The sequence below is a fragment of the Mobula birostris genome, chromosome 18 (genome assembly GCF_030028105.1).
Source record: "Mobula birostris isolate sMobBir1 chromosome 18, sMobBir1.hap1, whole genome shotgun sequence".
NCBI classification, from domain to species: Eukaryota; Metazoa; Chordata; class Chondrichthyes; order Myliobatiformes; family Myliobatidae; genus Mobula; species Mobula birostris.
This window is the reverse complement of record NC_092387.1, coordinates 15,994,735-16,016,446: the sequence shown is the minus strand read 5'-3', so window position 1 is coordinate 16,016,446 and position 21,712 is coordinate 15,994,735. Positions and strand designations below refer to the sequence as shown.

General features: G+C 38.9%; 1 protein-coding gene across 1 annotated transcript in view; it reads right to left on the bottom strand.

The window, feature by feature from the left end:
• The window catches only part of LOC140211971 (fibrillin-1-like), a 460,859-nt gene that overhangs the window by 318,284 nt on the left and 120,863 nt on the right, over nucleotides 1-21,712 (bottom strand). Inside the window, exon 7 of the mRNA XM_072282261.1 lies at nucleotides 585-710. Within this exon, the coding sequence (XP_072138362.1) occupies nucleotides 585-710 (126 nt within the window). The remainder of the gene's footprint in view (nucleotides 1-584; nucleotides 711-21,712) is intronic.

Below are 21,712 nucleotides of genomic sequence, written 5' to 3'. Positions count from 1 at the left end.
ACTAACATACCTTGGAGTGCTCTTGACAAGTCTACATCCATACAATGCTTTCTCCATATGTTTCATCAGCACTGGAAAAGTGACAAAACAGGTATGATTTAAGTTAATATTGGGAGTGGTTGATGTGATAGATGAAACCGAAGGTAACAATCACATTAAAACAGTAGTAAAGACAAAAGAGAGAAAAGAAAAAACAAACTGAAATAGAAAGATGCAGTCACATTTGTGGAAAGAAACAAAAAAGATAGTTAACTGAATTCACTATAGAAATGTCAGTTGTTTGGGACTGCAACATGCCCAGATAAGAGATGAGGTACTGTTCCTCATGCTTTCATTATACATCATTGAAGCAGTCTCGAAAGCTGAAAACAGGTGACAAAACAAACGGGATAGAGAATTAAAGTAACAGGCAACTGGGAGCAAAGGATCACCCTGAGGACTAAAGAGAGCTGTTTTGTAAAGCAGTCAGCAAATCTGGATTTGTTTTCTGCACAGCAAAAATTTATGGTTTTTGCTCTAAATACATGTTAACAACTGTTTTTTTAACATTAAAATTAATGTCCATTAACATACTACTGTCTTACCTTCACATTTTTGAGTTTGTTCACTAAATCTATGTCCAGCTGGGCATTTGCATTCAAAGGATCCCACAGTGTTTATGCAATTTCCTCCGTGACAGATCCCTGGGATAGCTTGGCATTCATCCACATCTACCAAAGAAAGTAAAATTATTTCCTTAAATTGTTCTTCAGTGTTCAACAAACATGTCATTACAGTACTATTTACCAGCAAATCTACTTATTATTTATACTCAACAATACAAAAAATGTAATAATAAAAATGAAGTAGCTGAGTTTTCTGTGGTCCCACATAGAGGAAGTGTGCCGGTAGGAGATATAATCATTTACACGCTTAACACAATATACCTCCTGGTATTGAAGCACTTCAGATTTTTCAGGTTGTGACCAATACCAACATGAAAACCGATGAGTAAAGACTACTAGCTTTATAATATGATGTTCTAATTACATTGATCTGACGATTTGAAAGTACAAGAAAAAAATACATGGCTATTTTCCCACAATATAAAGCTGTCCACTTTTAAATACTTCTGACATTGGTGTGGCTGAAACAAACAGAATTAACAAACGGCAAGAATTTCAAACAATAGTTATAATGTCACCACAACAAGATCTGGCTGAACTATCTGTGAATTTCAGGCATTTTTTCTTATGGATTGTAGCTTCCGAATCAAACCAGTCAGTTTTTAATTTTTTTTTAATAATCCTAATTTAACACTGAACAATGCATGTGATGAAGAACAAAAGACTAAAAAAGAATAATCTTCCAATAACTTTCCCTGACATATTTTGGATCACAGATTGCAAATTGCCTTTAACTGTCATATTTTGATTTTGTTTTATTACAGTTTCATTTAATAACTTAACAAGAAACTAAGTAGAACTGAAGAAAAATGAGCATTTCCCATTCATTTATTCCTTTAGTGCAATAGGGATAACTGTAATGAAAATTAGTCCAGTCAAGAATGGTTATGCGTCAGAGTTCTAACTTCATTTTTGTTTGTTGTTGTTGAGTGCTGTTGAGTGGTTGTTGACTCATGACGACCCTATGGATAGTGTAGTTGTCCATAGGAGTTTCGTGGCAAGATACTGAAGTAGATTGCCAGGCCTCTCTTCCGTGCAGATACTGCTGCCGCCCAGGTTGGGACCCAGCCAGATTCAAACTAAGGACAATCCCCCTCAAAGTCCTGTGCCGATGCCACTACACCATGCCGGCCCAACTTTATTGTTAATAGTGTTTAAATATTTTGAAATTTATTAGTTTGTATTCCAGTGCTCTGGATTTCAAGATGATGTAACGTATTATAACCTATTATTAATTTGACTTATTGTAGCAGCCTTTTAATGAAATGCCCATTCCTTGAGTGTAATGTTTGTAAAATAACAATTGCAGCAACAGTACGGAGACTGTAACAAATATTTTTGTAAGTGAATTTTATGCATCAAGCCTGAAAAAATGTAATCCGAAATTTCAATGTGACATTACTTGACAATCAAAATTGTTAAATGCAACTCCAAATTCAATTTACACTTAGCATATCAACTTGGAAGAAACTTTTGGTTACAAAGGTCATTCTTTTAAAAGAAATATGCACATACAAATTCAAAAGTAAACCGTAAACATAGTCTAGGAGAGCATTCTCTTCAGCCTTTTGCTATTTCTTAGCAGAAACACAGAAGATTTTTGGAGCTGTAGGAATTCAAGTAGAATGTTCTAGAGCAGATTTCCAAAGGTTGCAATGGGAGAGTATTGGAATAGCCCTACTCAGCAACTTATACTAAGTGGATATCAGTTCACAGTACAAGTTCAGAGTTTTGTGACTTCAGTTAGAGGTAATAAATACTTAATTTAACCTGTGATAAATAGGTTAGGATAGGATTTTTTAAGCCAGATTTAACATGTCATAGTCACCTGAAACCAAACTTACTTATGCATTCACTACTTCAGATTTCAAACTTAATACCCCCAATTATATTGTCTTCAACTGCATTTAAGGTAATGTTTGACAGTCATGCTGATACAAGTTTAGTTCCTTGGCACTTGAAGATACAGAGAGTAAACCACTGGATGGATCAGAAATATAAAAATTTATAAACAGGAAGATGTTATCTATATTGCTGATATTGATTCTATACCAGTGAGATGAGATAAAGATCAGAATATGAAAACAATGTAGCTTTTCCTGTAGTGGGTAGGGAAATCTGAATATCCTAAGATGAAGCCCAATACTGACAATCGTATACACAAAGTAATTAATTAAATTTGGAATGAAAAATGCAGGGTTAACTAATATTTTTCTACATTATGAGATTATTGAATAATTCAATCAATAAACAAATATTTTTTATCTCCACCTTGAATCAGTATTCCCTTATTCTGAAAGTATCCCTTAGTTCAAGATCATTCAAAGAAGGGGAAATGTCCTCTCAGCATGTACCTTATCATGTCTTTTCAGAATCTATTATTTTCAATATGATCACTTCTCATTCTTCATATCCCAAAAAATATAAACTCAATCTGCCCAACCTTTCGTTATGACAATCTCTTCATCCCAGGTATCTAACTAGTAAATCTTTTCAGAAATGTCTTCAATGCATGTATATACTTAATTAAATGGAACTACTGTAAAACCATATGCAATACTACTAGATATGGTCTCCCCACACTCTGTACAGTTGCAGCAAGGCTTCCCTACTTTAATCATATGCCCTTAGCATTTCCAGTGACTTGTGACTGTATGCTAAATTTCTGAGTTTTATGAGATACAGCATGTGAATCCCTTTGCTTTTGAGACACAAGGTTGGGAGGGAGACAGACAAATTTTAGAGCATTGTGGCAAAAATCCCAGCCACCTTAAAATCAAATGACAAAGGAATGAACTTGAGACATTTTTCTTGGACCTTACAACTTTCATAGTGTGTGGTGACCAAAATCGGATGCAACACTTCAGTGATGACCAACCTATTTTTGTTAGAAGTTCAGTACTACATTAGAACATGAAAGTATTCCTTGAATCATGTGGAACTAGGATATATTTTTATAACTGCATGATGCCTCAGAACAGATTCTGATAAAAAGAGAAAAAAAATCAGTTTGTTCACCTCAATAGAATTAGATTTAAGTGTAAGACTCAAAATATATTTGCTCTGTGATCAGAAACTGAATTTTAAAAAGAATTTTGTGAATTAAAGCATGAAGCTTATTAAAGAATAATCATGAACTGTACTTCAATAGACAATCGTATTTCTACAAGCTTCTGAAAAACTACACAAGTCTTTGCACTGTTGAAGTGTGTAATAATAACTTTTGAATTAACCAGGACTTTTCATGTTAAGGTAATTTTTCAATCCTGAAACTAAAACTGTTGGAAATATTCCCAGATAAGGCAATATCTTTTTCATACCTCCAGGGGTGCCCCAGAGGGGTGGGGGAGGATGAGCACCTCAGTCGGACAGACATAACGACATCAGACCTAGGCAATGAACAAATGACTATGAGGAAGCATGTGGCAAAATCTGCAAGGCTTGAAGATCCACCAAGCGAGGATGAAGTGTCTGGCGGGAGCAGGAGCAGAACAACGCATAGGTGTCTAACCTGGTGAGACAAAGGAGGTGCCAGCCCCGGAGTCACCCCGTAGTGCCCGAAACCTCCAAATGTTGCAAACTAATCCCTCTAAAATCAAGTCTAACAGGAGGCAGATCAAATAGCCTGCAGCTAACATGACTTCACTGTGGAAGCAGTTTGATGACGATGCCAACCAAATTCTGGAGATAACAGCAAAGGGAGGGGTCGATAACAAGCTACATGACAACAATCACTGTCAGAATTGTAGCTGAACAGTTCAGAGGAGAGGAGAAGAAAGGCTCCAAAACACCCTACTCGAAAAACCAAAGAGCATTGAGGATCCACAACATCAGGCAGGAGATGTAAGGGCTGAAGTCCCAATACAAGGAAGCAGGAGAAGAGGAGAGCATTGGCTTGGCCCAGCTGATGTGCATACTAAGAAAGAAGATCAGGGTCCTCCGCTGGGCAGAGTGGCATCGGAGGCAGCGTCATGAAAGGGCCTGAAAACGTGCTGCCTTTATCGCCAACCCCTTCAAGTTCACCAAGAAGTTGCTGGGGGAGAAGCACAGTGGGAAACTGCCCTGTTTGCAGGAAGACATAGACCAACATCTGAAGAAGATATACAATGATCCTGAAAGAGAGCAGGAGTTGGGAGAGTGCAACATCCTAATAGACCCACCTGAACTGGATGTGCAGTTCGACATGTCAGATCTGCAGCTAAAGGAAGTCAGAGAGGTCGTCTGCAAAGCAAGGGCAAGCTTGGCTCCAGACCAAGCAGCACCTCGTACAAAGTGTATAAGAACTGCCCCAAACTCCTGCTGCGTCTTTGGGAGATCCTGAGAATCTTCTGGAGAAAGGGGAAGATCCCAGAACAGTGGAGAGTGGCTGAAGGGGTGTGGATCCCGAAGGAAGAAAACGCCACTCAGATAGACCAGTTCCACATCATCTCCCTGCTGTATGTCGAGGTGAAGATCTTCTTCAGTGCCGTTTCTAATCCGCTGGTAACCTACCTAGCAAAGAACATAGAAGAGGAGTCGCTATTCTCATCTCAATCAAACTAAATTTTGAAAATGGGAGATAAGGGGGGCAGATATATTCTGGTAAGGGGGAATATAGATGGAAATCCAGTTACTTTGTTGCATATATACACACCCCCAGGAAGTGATATTAGTTTCTTCCAGAAAATTACTAATATTATGGTAACGGAAACAGGAGGTCTCTTGATATATGGGGGAGACTTAAATTTACAATTACAACCAAAGTTAGACTCTTCCAATAAAAAAACTTATGAAACAAAGTCCTTACGTAAGAAAGTTAACACTCTTTTTGAGGATGTTGGTCTAATTGATGTATGGAGGGACCTTTTCCCCAATAGAAGGGATTACACTCATTATTCTCCCTTCCATTCCTTATATACAAGAATAGACTATTTCATAACATTTGGAAAAGATAGAGACAAAATAATCCCCTGTGGAATTGGGACAATAGATGTAAGTGACCATGCACCTATATACTTATCTGTTGATTTTGACCTACAACCAAAGAATACTATTTGGAAACTAAATTCAAGTCTACTCATTGATTCCATTTTAAGGAACAAATTAAAAAAGAAATCGATCTTAGAATTCAATGATAATGGAGAGGTTTCACCTCCCATTCTATGGGATACTCTGAAGGCTGTCTTAAGAGGGAAAATTATAGTGATATCTTCATATAAGAAAAAAAAGGAATAGAACATTAGAGGAATTACAAAATAAGCTGCAGGAACTAGAAAAAAAAACACAAATTGAGTTTGGCACAGGAAATTAAGAACATGGTGGCATGGTGCGAAGACAATAACCTATCCCTCAACGTCAGCAAGACAAAGGAACTGGTTGTTGGCTTCAGAAGGAGTAGTGGACCGCACGACCCAATTTACATCGGTGGTGCGCAAGTGGAACAGGTCAAAAGCTTTAAGTTCCTTGGGGTCAATATCACAAGTGACCTGACTTGGTCCAACCAAGCAGAGTTCACTGCCAAGAAGGCCTACCAGCGCCTTTACTTCCTGAGAAAACTAAAGAAATTTGGCCTGTCCCCTAAAATCCTCACTAATTTTTATAGATGCACCGTAGAGAGCATCCTCTAGGGTGCATCACAACCTGGTATGGAAGTTGTCCTGTCCAAGACCAGAAGAAGCTGCAGAAGACTGTGAACACGGCGCAGCACATCACACAAACCAATCTTCTGTCCGTGGACTCACTTTACACCGCACACTGTCAGAGCAGTGTTGCCAGGATAATCAAGGACACGACCCACCCAGTTAACACACTTTTCGTCCCTCTTCCCTCCGGGAGAAGGTTCAGGAGCTTGAAGACTCATACAGTCAGATTTGGGAACAGCTTCTTTCCAACTGTGATAAAACTGCTGAATTTCGGACCCTTACCCGGATCTGGGCCGTACCCTGCCTCTCGGTTTTTTTGCACTACCATACTTCCCATTTTTCTATTTTCTATTTATGATTTATAATTTAAATTTTTAATATTCACTAATTTTAACTATTTTTAATATTTAATATTTGTAATCCAGGGAGTGTGATGTGCAGAATCAAATATCGCTGTGATGATTGTACATTCTCGTACCAATTGTTTGGCGACAATAAATTATAAAGTACACACTAGAGGAGATTAAAAAAATTAGGAATGAAATTAATAGTTTGTCTACACAAGAAATTAGAAAATTTAATGTTTCAGAAACACAGACACTATGAAAGTGGATCCAAATCTATGAAAATACTGGCGTGGAAACTGAAAAAAAATAGCAGAAAATAGAATTCATAGAACTAGGGATCCAAGAACAAAAGTGATAAAAAATAAGCTAAGTGAAATTCAAGAAGCTTTTGAAATGCTTTACAAAACTCTATACAGGTGTCCCCCGCTTTTCAAACGTTCGCTTTACGAAACCTGACTGTTACGAAAGACCTACATTAGTACCCTGTTTTCGCTTTCAGAAGGTGTTTTCACTGTTACGAAAAAAATTCAGCGCGCGAAAAAAAGCAGCGCACGCCCCGAGCAGCCGCTCTCCCCGGATTCGGAACGGCATTCTCACCAGCATTGCTTTAACACGAGCCTGTGAGCAGTCGTTTGCAAGATGAGTTCTATGGTGTCAGAAAAGCCTGAAAGAGCTCGTAAGGGTGTTACACTTAGTGTAAAACTAGACATAATTAAGCGTTTCGATCGTGGTGAACGAAGCAAGGACAAAGTGAGTTTGGCTTGTGGAAGCTGACGACGATGATGTTGAAGAGGTTTTGGCATCCCATGACCAAGAACTGATAGATGAAGAGCTGATGCAATTGGAAGAGGAAAGGATAACAATCGAAACCGAATGAGTGATGATAAAGTACGACTTTAATTTTGAAAGGGTACGTAGGTTTAGGGGATATTTGCAAGATTCGAGTCCTTACTAAGAACTGTATGATAGAAAAATGCGCAAGGCTCAGCAGTCAAGCAAGCCTTCCACATCAGCCACAGCAGAGGACAAACTTCGACCTTTGACATCGAGGCCAGCAGTCATAGAAGATGATGAGCTGCCTGCTCTAATGGAAATAGACGACGAGATGACACCCCAGTGTCCCACCACCCCAACACCCAGGCTGCGGACAGATACTGTACCGATTCGCGTAGAATGCAGCAGTAGCTGGGAGGCACACACCACATCTTTAAGAAAAAAGCCGAAATAAACATGCTAATTAATGAGGTGCTGCCCCACACGTAATTGTCAGATCAGAGGCAATACAATCGGCAATTGGCACTGATCTGGGCCAAAAATTACATGTCGGGCAGCACATAATTAATTAGCAAGTTTATTTCGGCTTTTTGCTTAAAGATGTGCTGGGTGCGTCCCGACCCCTGCATGCTTTGTGGCAATGTATCGGGTTGGCGGCCCGGAGGGTGGGGGCCTCTGCACCACCCAGCCTGCGACGACTCAGTCTAACACACCATCATCAGTGTGCTCGGCACTGTTTTCCCAATTCCGGTAAGTAATACTACATTGTACGTACATTATTTTTACTTTATATCGGCTGTGTATTTTTATGTGTTATTTGGTATGATTTGGCAGCTTCATAGTTTAAAGATTACTGGAGAGCGCTTGCTCCGTGTTTTTGCCAACAGCACTTGCGTGAGATTTTCTGCCAACGGCATGCGTGAAATTTTCGCTACGGAGATCTGTGCCGGCAATGATTGTGGAGAAGTATTTCTACTTTATATAAGCTGTGTATTTATCATATCATTCCTGCTTTTACTATATGTTACTGTTATTTTAGGTTTTATGTGTTATTTGGCATGATTTGGTAGGTTATTATTGGGTCTGCGAACGCTCACAAAATTTTCCCATATAAATAAATGGTAATTGCTTCTTCACTTTACGACATTTCGGCTTACGAACCGTTTCATAGGAACTCTCTACCTTCGGATGGCGGGGGAAACCTGTATTCCAAAGTTCCAGGGGGAAGCATAACCCAAATTGACACCTTCTTGAATTCTTTAGTTACCCACTTTAAGCAAAGAATAAAATAGAACGATGACTGCTGACATAACTGAAGCTGAACTAAAAACTGCAATTAGTTGTCATTGTCCGGTCCGTGAACTACGGATTCCGGTTCACAGTCCGGACCATCGCTCCTTATTCCAGATTTTCTGGTTTTCTCTTTTTCTGTTGGGTGCTCTAATTCAGGGGTCCCCAACCTTTTTTGGCCCGCGGACCGGTTTAATATTGACAACATTCTTGCGGACCGGCCGACCGGGGTGGGGGGGGCGTTCAAGTAGGGTTAAACTCACCTCAACGTGTCTTTTACAGTTAGGGTTGCCAACTTCTTCACTCCAAAATAAGGGACAAAAGTAGCAGTCAAATCCCAGGACTCTTTACCCCAGGAAAGACTACCATGACCATGAAGCCTTGCGCGGGCACCTGTGTGCGCATGCATGACATGCGCATGTGCGTAGGTGCCAGATTTTCTCCCCCCACAAATCGCTTTTGCCGTCACCTTCCCAACTACACTGTACATACATTATTTCTACTTTACATAGGCTGTGAATTTATCATATCATTCCTGCTTTTACTATATGTTAGTGTTATTTATTTTTGGTTTTATGTGTTATTTGGTAGGATTTGTTAGATTATTTTTTGGGTCTGGGAACGCTCAAAAATTTTTCCCATATAAATTAATGGTAATTGCTTCTTCACTTCACGCCATTTCAGCACGAAAGGTTTCACAGGAACGCTCTACCTTAGTGGGGGAAATACAGGTCAAACCAATTTAGCCCAATATACGGGATGTCCCGGCAAATACGGGACAGTTGGCAACCCTATGTTCAAGTTCAACAGTGCGTGACAGGGAATGAGGAAAGGTACAGCTGACTCATATCGTTTCCTCATGGGATGGTAACACATGCCTGGCGGCCTGGTACCGGCCTGCGGCCCGGTGGTTGGAGACCACTGCTCTAATTGAGGCAGCTGATTCACATTTTGGGCTGGCTACATAAATAGCTCCTTGGTTCAACTTCAGTTGCCAGTTCGAGTGTTGGATGTCGTGAGTAGGAGAGCAGGAGTTGATTGTGGAGCTCACTGGAAAATGATGGAGAAAGAGAACATCAAGGAAAGAGCCAAGCTGTTGAAAGAAGTTTTTGGCGAGAGTGGAAGTGAGCTAGAGATGGAGGTTGGCGGGAAAGAGGAATGGAATGGAAAGAGGAAGAAAAGAAAGCACAGGTATGGAATATCAAACTCTGAGGAGTCAGTGGATGATCAAAACAGGACAGCAAAGCAATGGAAAGAAGGTGAGATTAAAGCAATTATAAAACTAAGTGAAGACGGGGCGTCTTTTGGTGATTGGAACTCGATTCGTTTGACGAAGATGCTCAACAAAATTATAGGTGATATTGAAAGAGCAAAGATTTTGCGAAATGGATCGTAATTAGTGATTTGTCGGGATAGTGCTCAGCAAGGCAAAGTGATAAGATTAAGTAAAATAGACAGCAAAGAAGTACAATGCTCAATACCCAACAATAGAAAGTGGACTAGAGGAGTTATTTCAGGGATACCAACAAAAGTTACTATGGATGAGATTAAACAGAACATAAAAGCAGCAAAAATTGAGGCCAAACGTTTGAAAGTTACAAGAAACGGGGAAAAGTGTGATAGTTTATCAGTAATGATTAACTTTGATGAAGACAGATTGCCAACTAACGCTTACTTAGGGTATATGTGTTATGTGGTTAGGATCTATATACCACTGCCTTTAAGGTGCTATAAATGTCAGAAATTCAGGCACATTGCGGCGGTCTGCAGAGGAAAATAAAGATGTGGGAGATGCGCAGGAGAACATGAATATGGGAAATGTGAAGCGAGAGCTAGGCTGGAATGCTGCAATTGTGGTGAGGAACACAGCACAGCTTATCGAGGGTGCATTTATAGCATGAAGGTGGCTGAGATACAATATGTAAAAGTAACTCAAGGAATCAGTTATGCAGAGGCAGTGAAAGAGTTTGCTGAAAAAAAGGCTGTCAAGCAAACAAATACAGGGAATAATAAACTGGTGAATTGTGAGGGCCGTAATATGAAAAATAAGGATACACTATTAATGAGAAGAAAGGATTTTGTACTTTTTATGGTGGATGCAATTAATTGTTCAGCGCAAACAAGCAAAAGAACTGAAAAAAATTAAAATTATGGTCAAGTCTGCAGAAAAGTATCTTGGAATTAAAGGGATTAGGTGGGAAGAAGTCAAGGAAACGCTGAATGGAGGATCCAACAGTTCACAGGCAGGGGAGATGGAATCTTAATGGCACTATATTTATCGCAAAAGGTCTAGGATTTAAGAAATATGTTTCAGAACTTAAGGAAAATCCTCAGATTTTATGGTTGAAGCCCAGGGTAAATGTGCAGAACTTCAACAACAAATAGAAGTACCCAACAAGAACAACTGTGAGTTGGAAAACAGATTGGAAAATGGAGGAAACTATTACAAGGATACAAAGGAAAAGGAATTTGTTACAAAGTGAATTATCTACATTCAGATTATAAAATGAAAACATGGAAGCAAATGAAGAAGAACTCCGAGGTCTCAGTAAACAACTGCAGGCTACGATCCAAAAGGAAAACCTGAAAAAGCAGACAGATTTGGAAAAACAGCAATTTTAAAAGTATAATGTGCAATAATTACTATTCTTTAACAAGACAATTTTAGTCTTACAAGTGATGTAGATGAAATCAATGTAATTGAGGTAATGCAACTACATGAAAACATGTCACAAAATTAGGGAAGAATAGCAGTTTGCAGCATTATCTAATGAACGCATTAAGTATTCACGAGGAATTGCAACTACAGAGTGATGCTAATATAGAACTGCAGGCCGAACTAGATTGTCTAAAGTAGAGAACTCCAGGACATATTTGGTTGGAACATCATAAGACTAGCAGGTGGCGGTAATACACTGAAAAACTGGCTGCCAACCGCCGAAGAACAAGAAGAAGCAGCAGCTTCAGTTGCTGGATTGTTCCTGTCCTAACCCCCTGTCTGAATCCCTTCTCTGCTCCTTCCTCCAGAAATCTTGCCCCGCAACCACTGTCTGAAGCCTCGCCTCGCCTCGCCTGTAACCCTTGCCTGCATCGCTGTCAAGTTCAACTGCTGGAGCAAGATAAGGAACTGCCTATTGTTGTTTTGAACTGTCTCTGTGTCCATGCCTTCACTAGGTAGGTCTGGCTGTTTGCTGCTACCTAGTGTTGGGATCTGTCTCTGTGTCCATGCCTTCGCTAGGTAGCTCTGGCTATTTGCCACTACCTTGTGTTGGGAAGCGTCTGTGTCCATGCCTTTGCGAGGTCGGTCTGGCTGTTTGCTGCTACCTAGTGTTGGGAACTGTCTCTGTGTCCATGCCTTCACTAGGTAGGTTTGGCCATTTGCCACTACCCTGTGTTGGGAACTGTATCTGGGTCCACGCCTTCGCTAGGTAGGTCCGGCTGTTTGCTGCTACCTTGTGTTGGAAACTATCTCTCTGTGTTCTGTGTATGAGTCCTGACCCTATGTCCTGCTCCCTAGGAGGGGTCTTGACTCTGTGTAGAGCCCCGGCCCCAAGTCCTGTTTCCAAGGAGGGGTCCTGGCTCGGTGTTCCCTGTCTCTGCATTCCTGTCCTCCCTCGAACAAGGCTCTACATTCCTGTCCTCATCCTGCCCACGTGTCTCATCCTGCACTGGAGTTCCTTCGTCTTGCCCAGGAGTCTCTCGTTCTGTCCTATAGCTTCGCCTACTCCTGTCTCCCAAGACCAGGTTATGTCTTCGCCTAGTTCTGGAATCTGAGCCCAAGTCAAGACCCAAGTTCTGGGTCCTTGTCTAGTCTCTGGCTCAGAGTCCAAACCCAAGCTTCGTCATGTCCTCGGCTTGAGGAACCCAAGCCTCGTCATGTCCTCGCCTTGAGGAACCCAAGCCTCGTCATGTCCTCGCCTTGAGGAACCCAAGCCTCGTCATGTCCTCGCCTAGTTCCGGGGATGGAGCCCGAGTCAAGACCCAGGTTTTGGGTCCTTGTCCGGTCTCCGGCTCGGAGTTCAAGCCCAGGCTCCTATTTCCCAGTTCCTTGTCCTGGTCCCACTTGCCTAGCCAATGTCCTAGCCCAAGTCTGTGTTCCTGTCCCAGCTCCCAGTCTGCATCCAGTCACATCCTTAACTCTAGTCTCCAGTCCTGTCCTGTTCCTTGTACTTCAGTGTCTGTGTCTTGCATTTGGATCTGCCACCAGCGCATCCCCTTATGACATTAGTAGGCTTAAATTAAGCAAGTCACCAGGATCAGATGGATATACGGCAGTGTGGTATAAAGAGTTTAGAAGTGAGTTAATTCCTGTTTGCTTCCTACACTGAACTGGGCCCTAAGAAAACACAAATACCACCCAGCTGGAAGGAGATGATAATCTCAGCTATAGCGAAAGAAAGCAAGAATAAAATGGAATGTGGGTCATCTAGACCAATATTTGTTTTTAATGTGGATCATAGAATATTTACCTCCATCACAGCCAAACGATTAGAAGAGTTTCTACCCACACTGAAACTTAATGATCAGACAGGTTTTATACAACGACGCCAAACACAAGACAAGATACGAAGGGCACTTCACATTATGGATCATATATATAAAAAAAATGAAATTGAAGTAATAGTGCTAAGTGTGGATGCTGAGAAGGCATTTGATTCGGTTAATTGGAGCTTTCTTTACAGAGTTTTATATAAATTTGGTCTACATGACACAATTATTAAAACTATACAGGCACTATACGACAATCCTACTGCCAGGATTAAAATCAATGGATATTTATCTAATAGTTTTACCCTAGAAAGGGGCATGAGACAGGGTTGTGCATGGTCACCACTACTCTTCGCATTATATCTGGAACCATTAGCTCAATACATCAGACAAAATGAAGATATCAGGGGAATTACTATTAAAGAGACAGAGCATAAATTGGCCTGTTATGCAGATGACATTTTGATCTATCTAGGGCAACCAACATACTCTTTACCTATATTGATGCAATCCTTTGAACAATATGGCCAGTTATCAGGATACAACATCAACATAGATAAAACCCAACTACTTTCCTATAACTATAGCCCACCAAGAGAAATTGAAAGTAAATATCCTTGGGCATGGCAAACAGAGTCCATCAAATATTTGGGCATCATTATGCCAAAAGATCTGGCAAAATTATCAGAATGCAATTATCAGCCTATATATAAAAAATTAAGGAAGATATAACAAGATGGAACCTAATTCCTTTTCTTGGTCTCAGTTCAAGCATTGAATCTATTAAAATGAATACCCTGCCCAGACTACTATATCTCTTTCAGACCCTACCAATAGAGATTAACCAAAATCAATTCAATGAATGGAACAAGATATCAAGATATATATGGCAAGGTAAAAGGCCTAGGGTTCATCTCAAAACTTTGCAATTAGCCAAGGAAAAGGGGGGTGGGATGGGGCCTACCTTCTCTTAGAGATTATTATTTTGCAGCACAGTTGAGAGCCATGATATGCTGGTGCAACCCATCATGTGCCGCTCAATGGAAAAACATTGAGGAGAGGATACTTCCCATCCCCATACAGGCAATTTTGGCTGATACCAACCTACAAAGTTACATAAATAATATTGACAACCCGTGGGTGAAATGGAGTCTTAAAATATGGAAAACTATTATAAAAGAATATAAACTAGAGAGACACAATGCAATTCTTAAACGGTGTGCATATGACTCGGATTTTACGCCGAATAAACTGGATGCTAGATTTAAGGACTGAACAGCTGAAGGAATAACATCTATTTGCAATATAGTGTAAGAAGGAACACTGTTCAGTTTTGAAATTCTCAAAGAGAAACACTTATTAGAAAAACAAGACTTTTACCGGTATTTACAGATGCGACAGTATGTTAATAGGATGGTTAAAAATGTAACCAAGGCAAGTACATGTCTGAAAGAGCTATTTAGAAAAGCATAGAATTCAGACAACGGTAGTAGAATAATTTCAAGCATGTATAAGGGTTTGTCAAATCTTAAAACACATTTGACTTCATACATTAAAACAAAATGGGAGAAGGAAGGAGAGATAATAGTATCTGAGGAAGACTGGACAATATGGAGGTACCAATGGAAGTGTGCCAGTTCACAGAAATACAGAGAGTTCGGGTGGAAAAACTTGATAAGATATTTTATTACACACTCTCAGAAATCCCATTATGATAGTAATCCCCCTGTTTGCTGGAGAAATTGTGGAAATCAAAATGCAAACCATTATCAAATCTTCTGGGAATGCTCCATTATCAAAGACTATTGGAGTGGAATACAGAATACCCTACAAGACATCTTTAAATGTGAAATACCCTTAGAGAGTAAGACCATATACTTTGGGTATATACCTCAAGAATGGTTGAAAAGAGATAAATATTTAATGAATGTACTGCTGGTGGCTGGTAAAAAGACCCTTACCAGGAAATGGTTATCACAGGAGAGCCCAACTTTAAATGTATGGATGGAAATTACAATGGACATTTACAAAATGGAGAAGATAACATCATCTGTTAATCATAAGTTGGAACAATTTTACTCATACTGGAAAAATGGTTTAACTACATAAAACCTCATAGGCCTGATTTTATTCTCACAAGTCAATGAATATGTTGTAAAAAAAAAGATCACTCCCTACTCTGTACATAGTTTTCTTCTTTTGATTGTTCTTTCTTTCTTCTCCTTTCTATAAGTGTATACCTCAGATAAATATTATGTGGAGATTTGTGACAAACATGATTATTTGATATATATGTACAGTATCTGAAATACATCTTATGGAAATGTTTGTTTGATGATGAAATTCAATAAAAAATAAATTACAAAACAAAAATGCTGAAATCACCAGAGAAGAAAATGAAAAACAAATGCTGGAACTGTAAGATACAGGGCTAGAATGGCAGATCCTCTTAAATTATCAGTCATAACCCTGAAAGCACCTCTGAAGTCGGATGTAAAGTATCAGTTATTTATATTGTGTCATGTTAAAAACTGTGTTAACAGTGCATTTTATACTGCTATCCAAGCATTTTGCTCATGAAATATGCCTTCTAAAATATGAACAAATTACTATTAAATGATATTTGTTCATATAAGAGAATCTGTTAATCAGTGATGTGATTGGTTACCTCAGGAGAAAGAAAACCCTAGATTAGGCCAAACACAGAAGGATTGGATTTTTTGAATGTGCAGGTATTTATTATTGCTGTTGCTGTTATCTATTTGATTATTTTCAAAGTCTAATATTGCTTAAAGAATATTATTAATAATCAAAAAAACTCTGAAAATTCAAGGCTTTTACATTTGCTGTTCTGGTCCCTTGTATTTCCCTTTACTTTTGAAGGATCTGAGGATAATGGCTCAATTTCTGTCCCTCATTGGTTTCATTAATGTAGCAACCAAAAATCATCAGGAGTGTTCAGTGTTCATTTATCAGTGATATATGGCCAATAACATATTTATCATTTATAATTTCTTCTCAGTGGTTAAATATCAAGTGATGTAGGACATTGTCAAGACCTAAATCAGAGGATCTGTCCTGGGACCACCACATAAGTGTCATTACAAAGAAGGCGTGGCTATGCCTCAACTATCTTAGAAGTTTGTACAGATTTGGCTAAAACTTTGAGAAACTTCTATAGATGCACAGTGTAGAGTGTCCTGACTGTTTGAATCATGGCCTGGTACGGAAACATCAATACACAAGAAAAGAAAAGCCTACAATAAGTAGTAGCTACAGTCTAGTCCATCACAGGAAAAGCCCTCCCTATCACTGAGCACATCTACAAGAAGTGCTATCGCAAAAAAGCAGTATATATCATCAAAGACTACTACCATCCAGGCCATGCTGCCTTCCCTTTGATGCCATCAGAAAGAAGGTACAGAAGCCTTAGGCCCCACACCACCAGGTTCAGTATCAGTTATTATCCTTCAACCATCAGGCTCCTGAACCAGTGTGGCTAAATTCACTCAGCTCCATAATGAACAGGTTCTACAACCTATGTACTCACTTTCAATTGACTACAACTCATGTTCTCAGTATTATTTATTTACAATTTACTTATTACTATTACAGTGGATTCCAGTTAATTGGGACACATCAGGACCAGTAAATTTTGGCCCAATTAAGCAACTTCCCCAATTAGCTTAAGTTTCATGGAAATAGTTAAAAGGTATAAAGTAAGGCAAAAAACTGAGTTACAATTTTTGCACTTAAATGAAATGAAAAAAGAACAAATTACAACACTACCAATACCTCTACAGTACTATATAACTATGTTTTGTTCCTAATATTGGAAGAATTCATCTGTCATGTTTTTATGATTATAAATTAACAAAATCAGTGCAGCACCTAGTCTAGATAATGTACTGCCTTCATACAATGCTTTAAGACAGTTGCATCCTCCAAATCATGGGTTTCATTGTAATATTCAGGGTGATTTGTCAATACCTTCCAAATTTTCATAATTCCTAACTTGCTGAAGTAGTGAAATCATTTCATTTTCATTCCAGGTGTTTCTGGCAACCCCATGCCTGAATGTTTGAAACCGAGGTGAGCAAACCAGATCTGAACTGTCTTACCGCTTATTTCTCACCAACTATCAGTGATAAAAATCACTGCTTACTGAATGCAACATATACAACGGATGCTATTTAAAGACTGATTGCTCTAAGCATGGTGTCAGGTCCAATGGCCACCCATGTGCACTTCATTGACACTAGTTAGAAACTGTTCGGCAATAGACTCCTGTCACAATTAGATGGCATAGTGTCCCAAATAAATGAAGGGAATCTTGGCCATTGTCCCAATTTAGTTTTTGTTCTTTAAGAGTTGTCCCAAATAAATGGCTGTCCCAATTAACCAAAATCTACTGTTATTGTATTTTTATTATTTCCTCAGCTCAGTCTGGTAAAACCTACTGGTACAAGCATAGCCAAAGCATATTCATTGCTCAATTGCTAAGAACTTTTGGACTATTTTAGTAGTGTCTAGTATTGTAACTTTCAGGAGATTTACAAGAATATTGCTGTGTAATTGTTTAATGCAATTGTGTAGTGACTTTGGGATGATACCAGTTGTAGATATCACCATTGGGACAATGTATACTCCATTCATGTTCCATAGTCTTTCAATTTCCTCCTTTAATTCAGCATATTTCTGGTGTTTTTCACTTATCAATTTGTGTATGTTATGTATGTTTGAATTGGCTATATCTATTAAGAAAGTGGTTGATTGTTTATCCTGTAATATTATATCCAGACAGTTACTATGGGTTGCCCTATCTGTAATAATGGATTGGTCATATAATTTGTGTGGCTCTTACTCTAAAACTGGATCAGAGTTGCAGTTATAGTAAGGGAAGATGTCTTTCATGAGCTTGTATTTTATAGCAAGATTTTGGTGAATGATCGTTGCCAGTTGATTGTGCCTGTGTAAATAATCAGATTGAGTTAAGCTGCTACAACATCCTGTAATGTGTTGTATTGTTTCTGGTTTCTCTCGGCATTTTCTGCATTTATGGTCTTGAATTTGTTAGTCTTTTATTATGCACTTTTAATATTTTTAGTGTCACCCACCTGGACCTGTATTGCCACAGGGGCCTCCTTTGCTTCTGGGAAAAGGTCTCCAACTCTGAGCTATGCGTTCGACACTTCATCGTTGACTTCTACTCTGTTCATTGATGAAAATATATCCTTAAGTTTTATCTGACTGTTGTGTAAATTTTTTATGTTCTGCTCATCCTCCTCATTCGTCTTCCTCATTCTGTCCCAGGTAGTGTTGATCTGTCTAATATGTCATTTCAGTTTTTCTTTTTACTTGTAAATTTTCCAGATCAGTTTCAGACCAAGATATTATGCCAAAAGAATACATTAATAGGAGTATAGTAAAAGTGTTAATTGCCTTTGTTATATTTTTACTATTCAGCTCTGTTTGGCAGATTTTCTCATGCCTTGAAGTAAATTCTGTTGGAAGTTTTCTCTTTATTGCACTATGATCTATTTTCTTGGCTTGCTGATATCCCAGATACTTATATGTTTCTTTTGGTTGTATTGTATCCTGCTGCTCTGTTTTATATTCTGGTAGCTCTATTACACTTTATTATTATTGTTATATTTTAATTTTTTCTCAGCTCAAGCTGGGTAAAGCTGGAGGTACAGATATAGACAAACATACTCATTTCTCAATTACAACTTTCAGACTATTCTAACTGTATTTAGTATTATGGCTTTCTAGAAATTTACAGTAACATTGCCATGTAGACTTAGTAGTTTAATTCTATTGTGTAGTGACTTTGGGATAATACCAGCTGTAGATATTGTTATTGAGGCAATATGTATACCCTGTTCATGTCCCAGTTTTTTTAATTTCCTCTTTTAATTCAGCATATTTCTGGTGTTTTTCACTTATTGATTTCTGTATGTCACGTATGTTTGAAAATGTTTTATTAAGTAAATTGTTCTTGCTTGTTTATCCTGTATTACTATATCTGGATGGTTACTGTGGATTGCCCTATTTGTAATAATAGATCGGTCATAATTTAACTTGAGAGACTCTGACTCTAAAACTGGTTCAGGCTTGTATTTATAGTAAGGTATAGTTTCTTTTATGAGGTTGTATTTTAAATCAAGATTTCGGTGAAAAATGATTGTGCCTGAGTAAGCAATCAGATTGAGTTAAATTGCTGCTGGATCCTGTAATGTGTTGGATTATTTCTGGTTTCTCTTGGCATTTTCTGCATTTATCATCTTGAATTTGTGGTTTTTATTATGTATTTTGATCATTTTTGTGTTAACCACATGATTCTATATTGTCACAAGTAACTCTTCTGCTCTTGAAAGAGGCCTCCAACTCTGAGCCAGGTGCTCTACTCTTCTTTGTTGACATCTAGTCTGCTCAGATCTTGGGGATATCTTACATGGAAGGTTATGCTCTTCCATTGGTTAACTTTTTCTTCTTCAGTGATAATTTCATATTATTACTATTTGGTTTTGAAATTACATAGTTTGTCTTCTTTGCACGTGGTTGTTTGCCCATCTTTGTGTGTAGTTTTTCATTGATTCCATTGCATTTCTTTGTTCTACTGTGAATGCTCAAGAAAATGAATCTCAGGGTAGTATATTGTGGTATATATGTATTTTGGTAATAAATTTACTTTGAACTTTATTAAGTGAATTTTTGTGGGTGTAAATTTGTTGTGTTTTTCCATTCAGTTACACTGGCAATTTTGTCTGCATCAGGCATCTGATATTCTGCTTTCTACCTGTTAAAATTGGAAGGATAAGGGGACGTTAATTCAAGTTGTGTCTCCATTAGAGGCAATGTAATTGCCGCTTGAAGGCCCACGTATTTTTTTCCCAAAACTCATCTTTCCTTTGGGTCTCCAGGCCACTTTCTCCACTGGGTCCTATCTCTATGCAAGTGAAGCCTACCTGCCCACCTGGAGATTGGCAAAACAAATGTCATATATAATCCTACTTTCCATTCAAAGATCAACTCACAATTTTTAAGGGAACTAAGGGCCTAAAGTACTCAAAATACCCACAACTGGGATACCTATTATATCAATAAGTCAAGAAAGGAGTCTGTGAGAGTTCTACTATTTAAAAGACTAACAAAAATCCTGAAATTGGCACCAAGCAAAATCATTATTCAGTGGGTTCACCCAGTGAAAACAGCCATTAAATTAAAACAAATCCCTTCCAGGCCAAAATAAACAACTAGTCTCAAAAACAAATTTTCAAAACAAGACAATGTTGTACCACAATGATGTATGGTAAATTTCCTTGTCCTTTCTGAAATATGTGGCTCTGCCAGTCACTGCCACTACAAGCTGGTGTTTTGTAGATCAGATGATCCTAAACTTTTAAGGACCAATAAAAGGATCACTTCATGATGTAACAAATGTGCCACTAGTTCTGAATTTATGCTGTTCAGTTGCTGTATTAACATACATTGTCAATGTAACTTCAAAACATTAAACTAATTCAAAGGAAGGCATGGGAGTCTGGGAAAGCAAGTCTAACTTCGTGTTTACTTCAAATGAGACACGTGTGTCACGTGGTAGTGTGATGACTTATTCAATTCATGTATTTATACATATAACCCTCAATGAATTATTAAAACAAACAGATGCTTAATCTATATATATACACACACAAGATTACTCAAATAGTACTGAAATATTAAATACACAACACTCCTCCCTGCTTAGCTATAAACTCCAACTGAATTTGAGAATGCATCTCAACTATATACACAGTATATTGTATAATACAACTATTACTATATATATATATACACACACACAGACATCCACAGCATAATAAATTTTAAATTGTTCCATTCAGGCATAAATATTTAACCGCGGTGGAGGCTTTCTTCCTCTTGAGTGATAACGTCTTTCCTGACAAGACAGGTGAGCAGGTGAGACTTATGGCTGTGAAAACAATCTCAGATTCTGGGCCTCCTCTGTGGTGAATCATAAACACAAAATAATCTGCAGATGCTGGGGTCAAAGCAACACTCACAACACGCTGGAGGAACTCAGCAGGTCGGGCAGCATCTGTGGAAAAGATTGGTCGACTTTTCGGGCCGGAACCCTTCGTCACGACTGTAGAGGGAAGGGGCAGAGGCCCTATAAAGAAGGTGGGGGGAGGGTGGTAAGGAGAAGGCTGGTAGGTTCCAGGTGCAAAACCAGTAAGGGGAAAGATAAAGGAGTGGGGGAGGGCAGGCAGGGAGGTGATAGGCAGGAAAGGTGAAGAAAGAATAGGGGAAAACACAATGAGTAGTAAAAGGAGGCGGAACCATGAGGAAGGTGATAAGCAGCTGGTGGAGGGGGCAGAGTGACATAGGGATAGGGGAAGGGAGGGGGAGGGAATTACTTCCTCTACATCGGTGAAAACTGACGCAGATTGGTGGACCGCTTCGTCGAGCACCTCCGCTCCATCTGCCAAAACAGACAGGATCTCCCAGTAGCCACCCACTT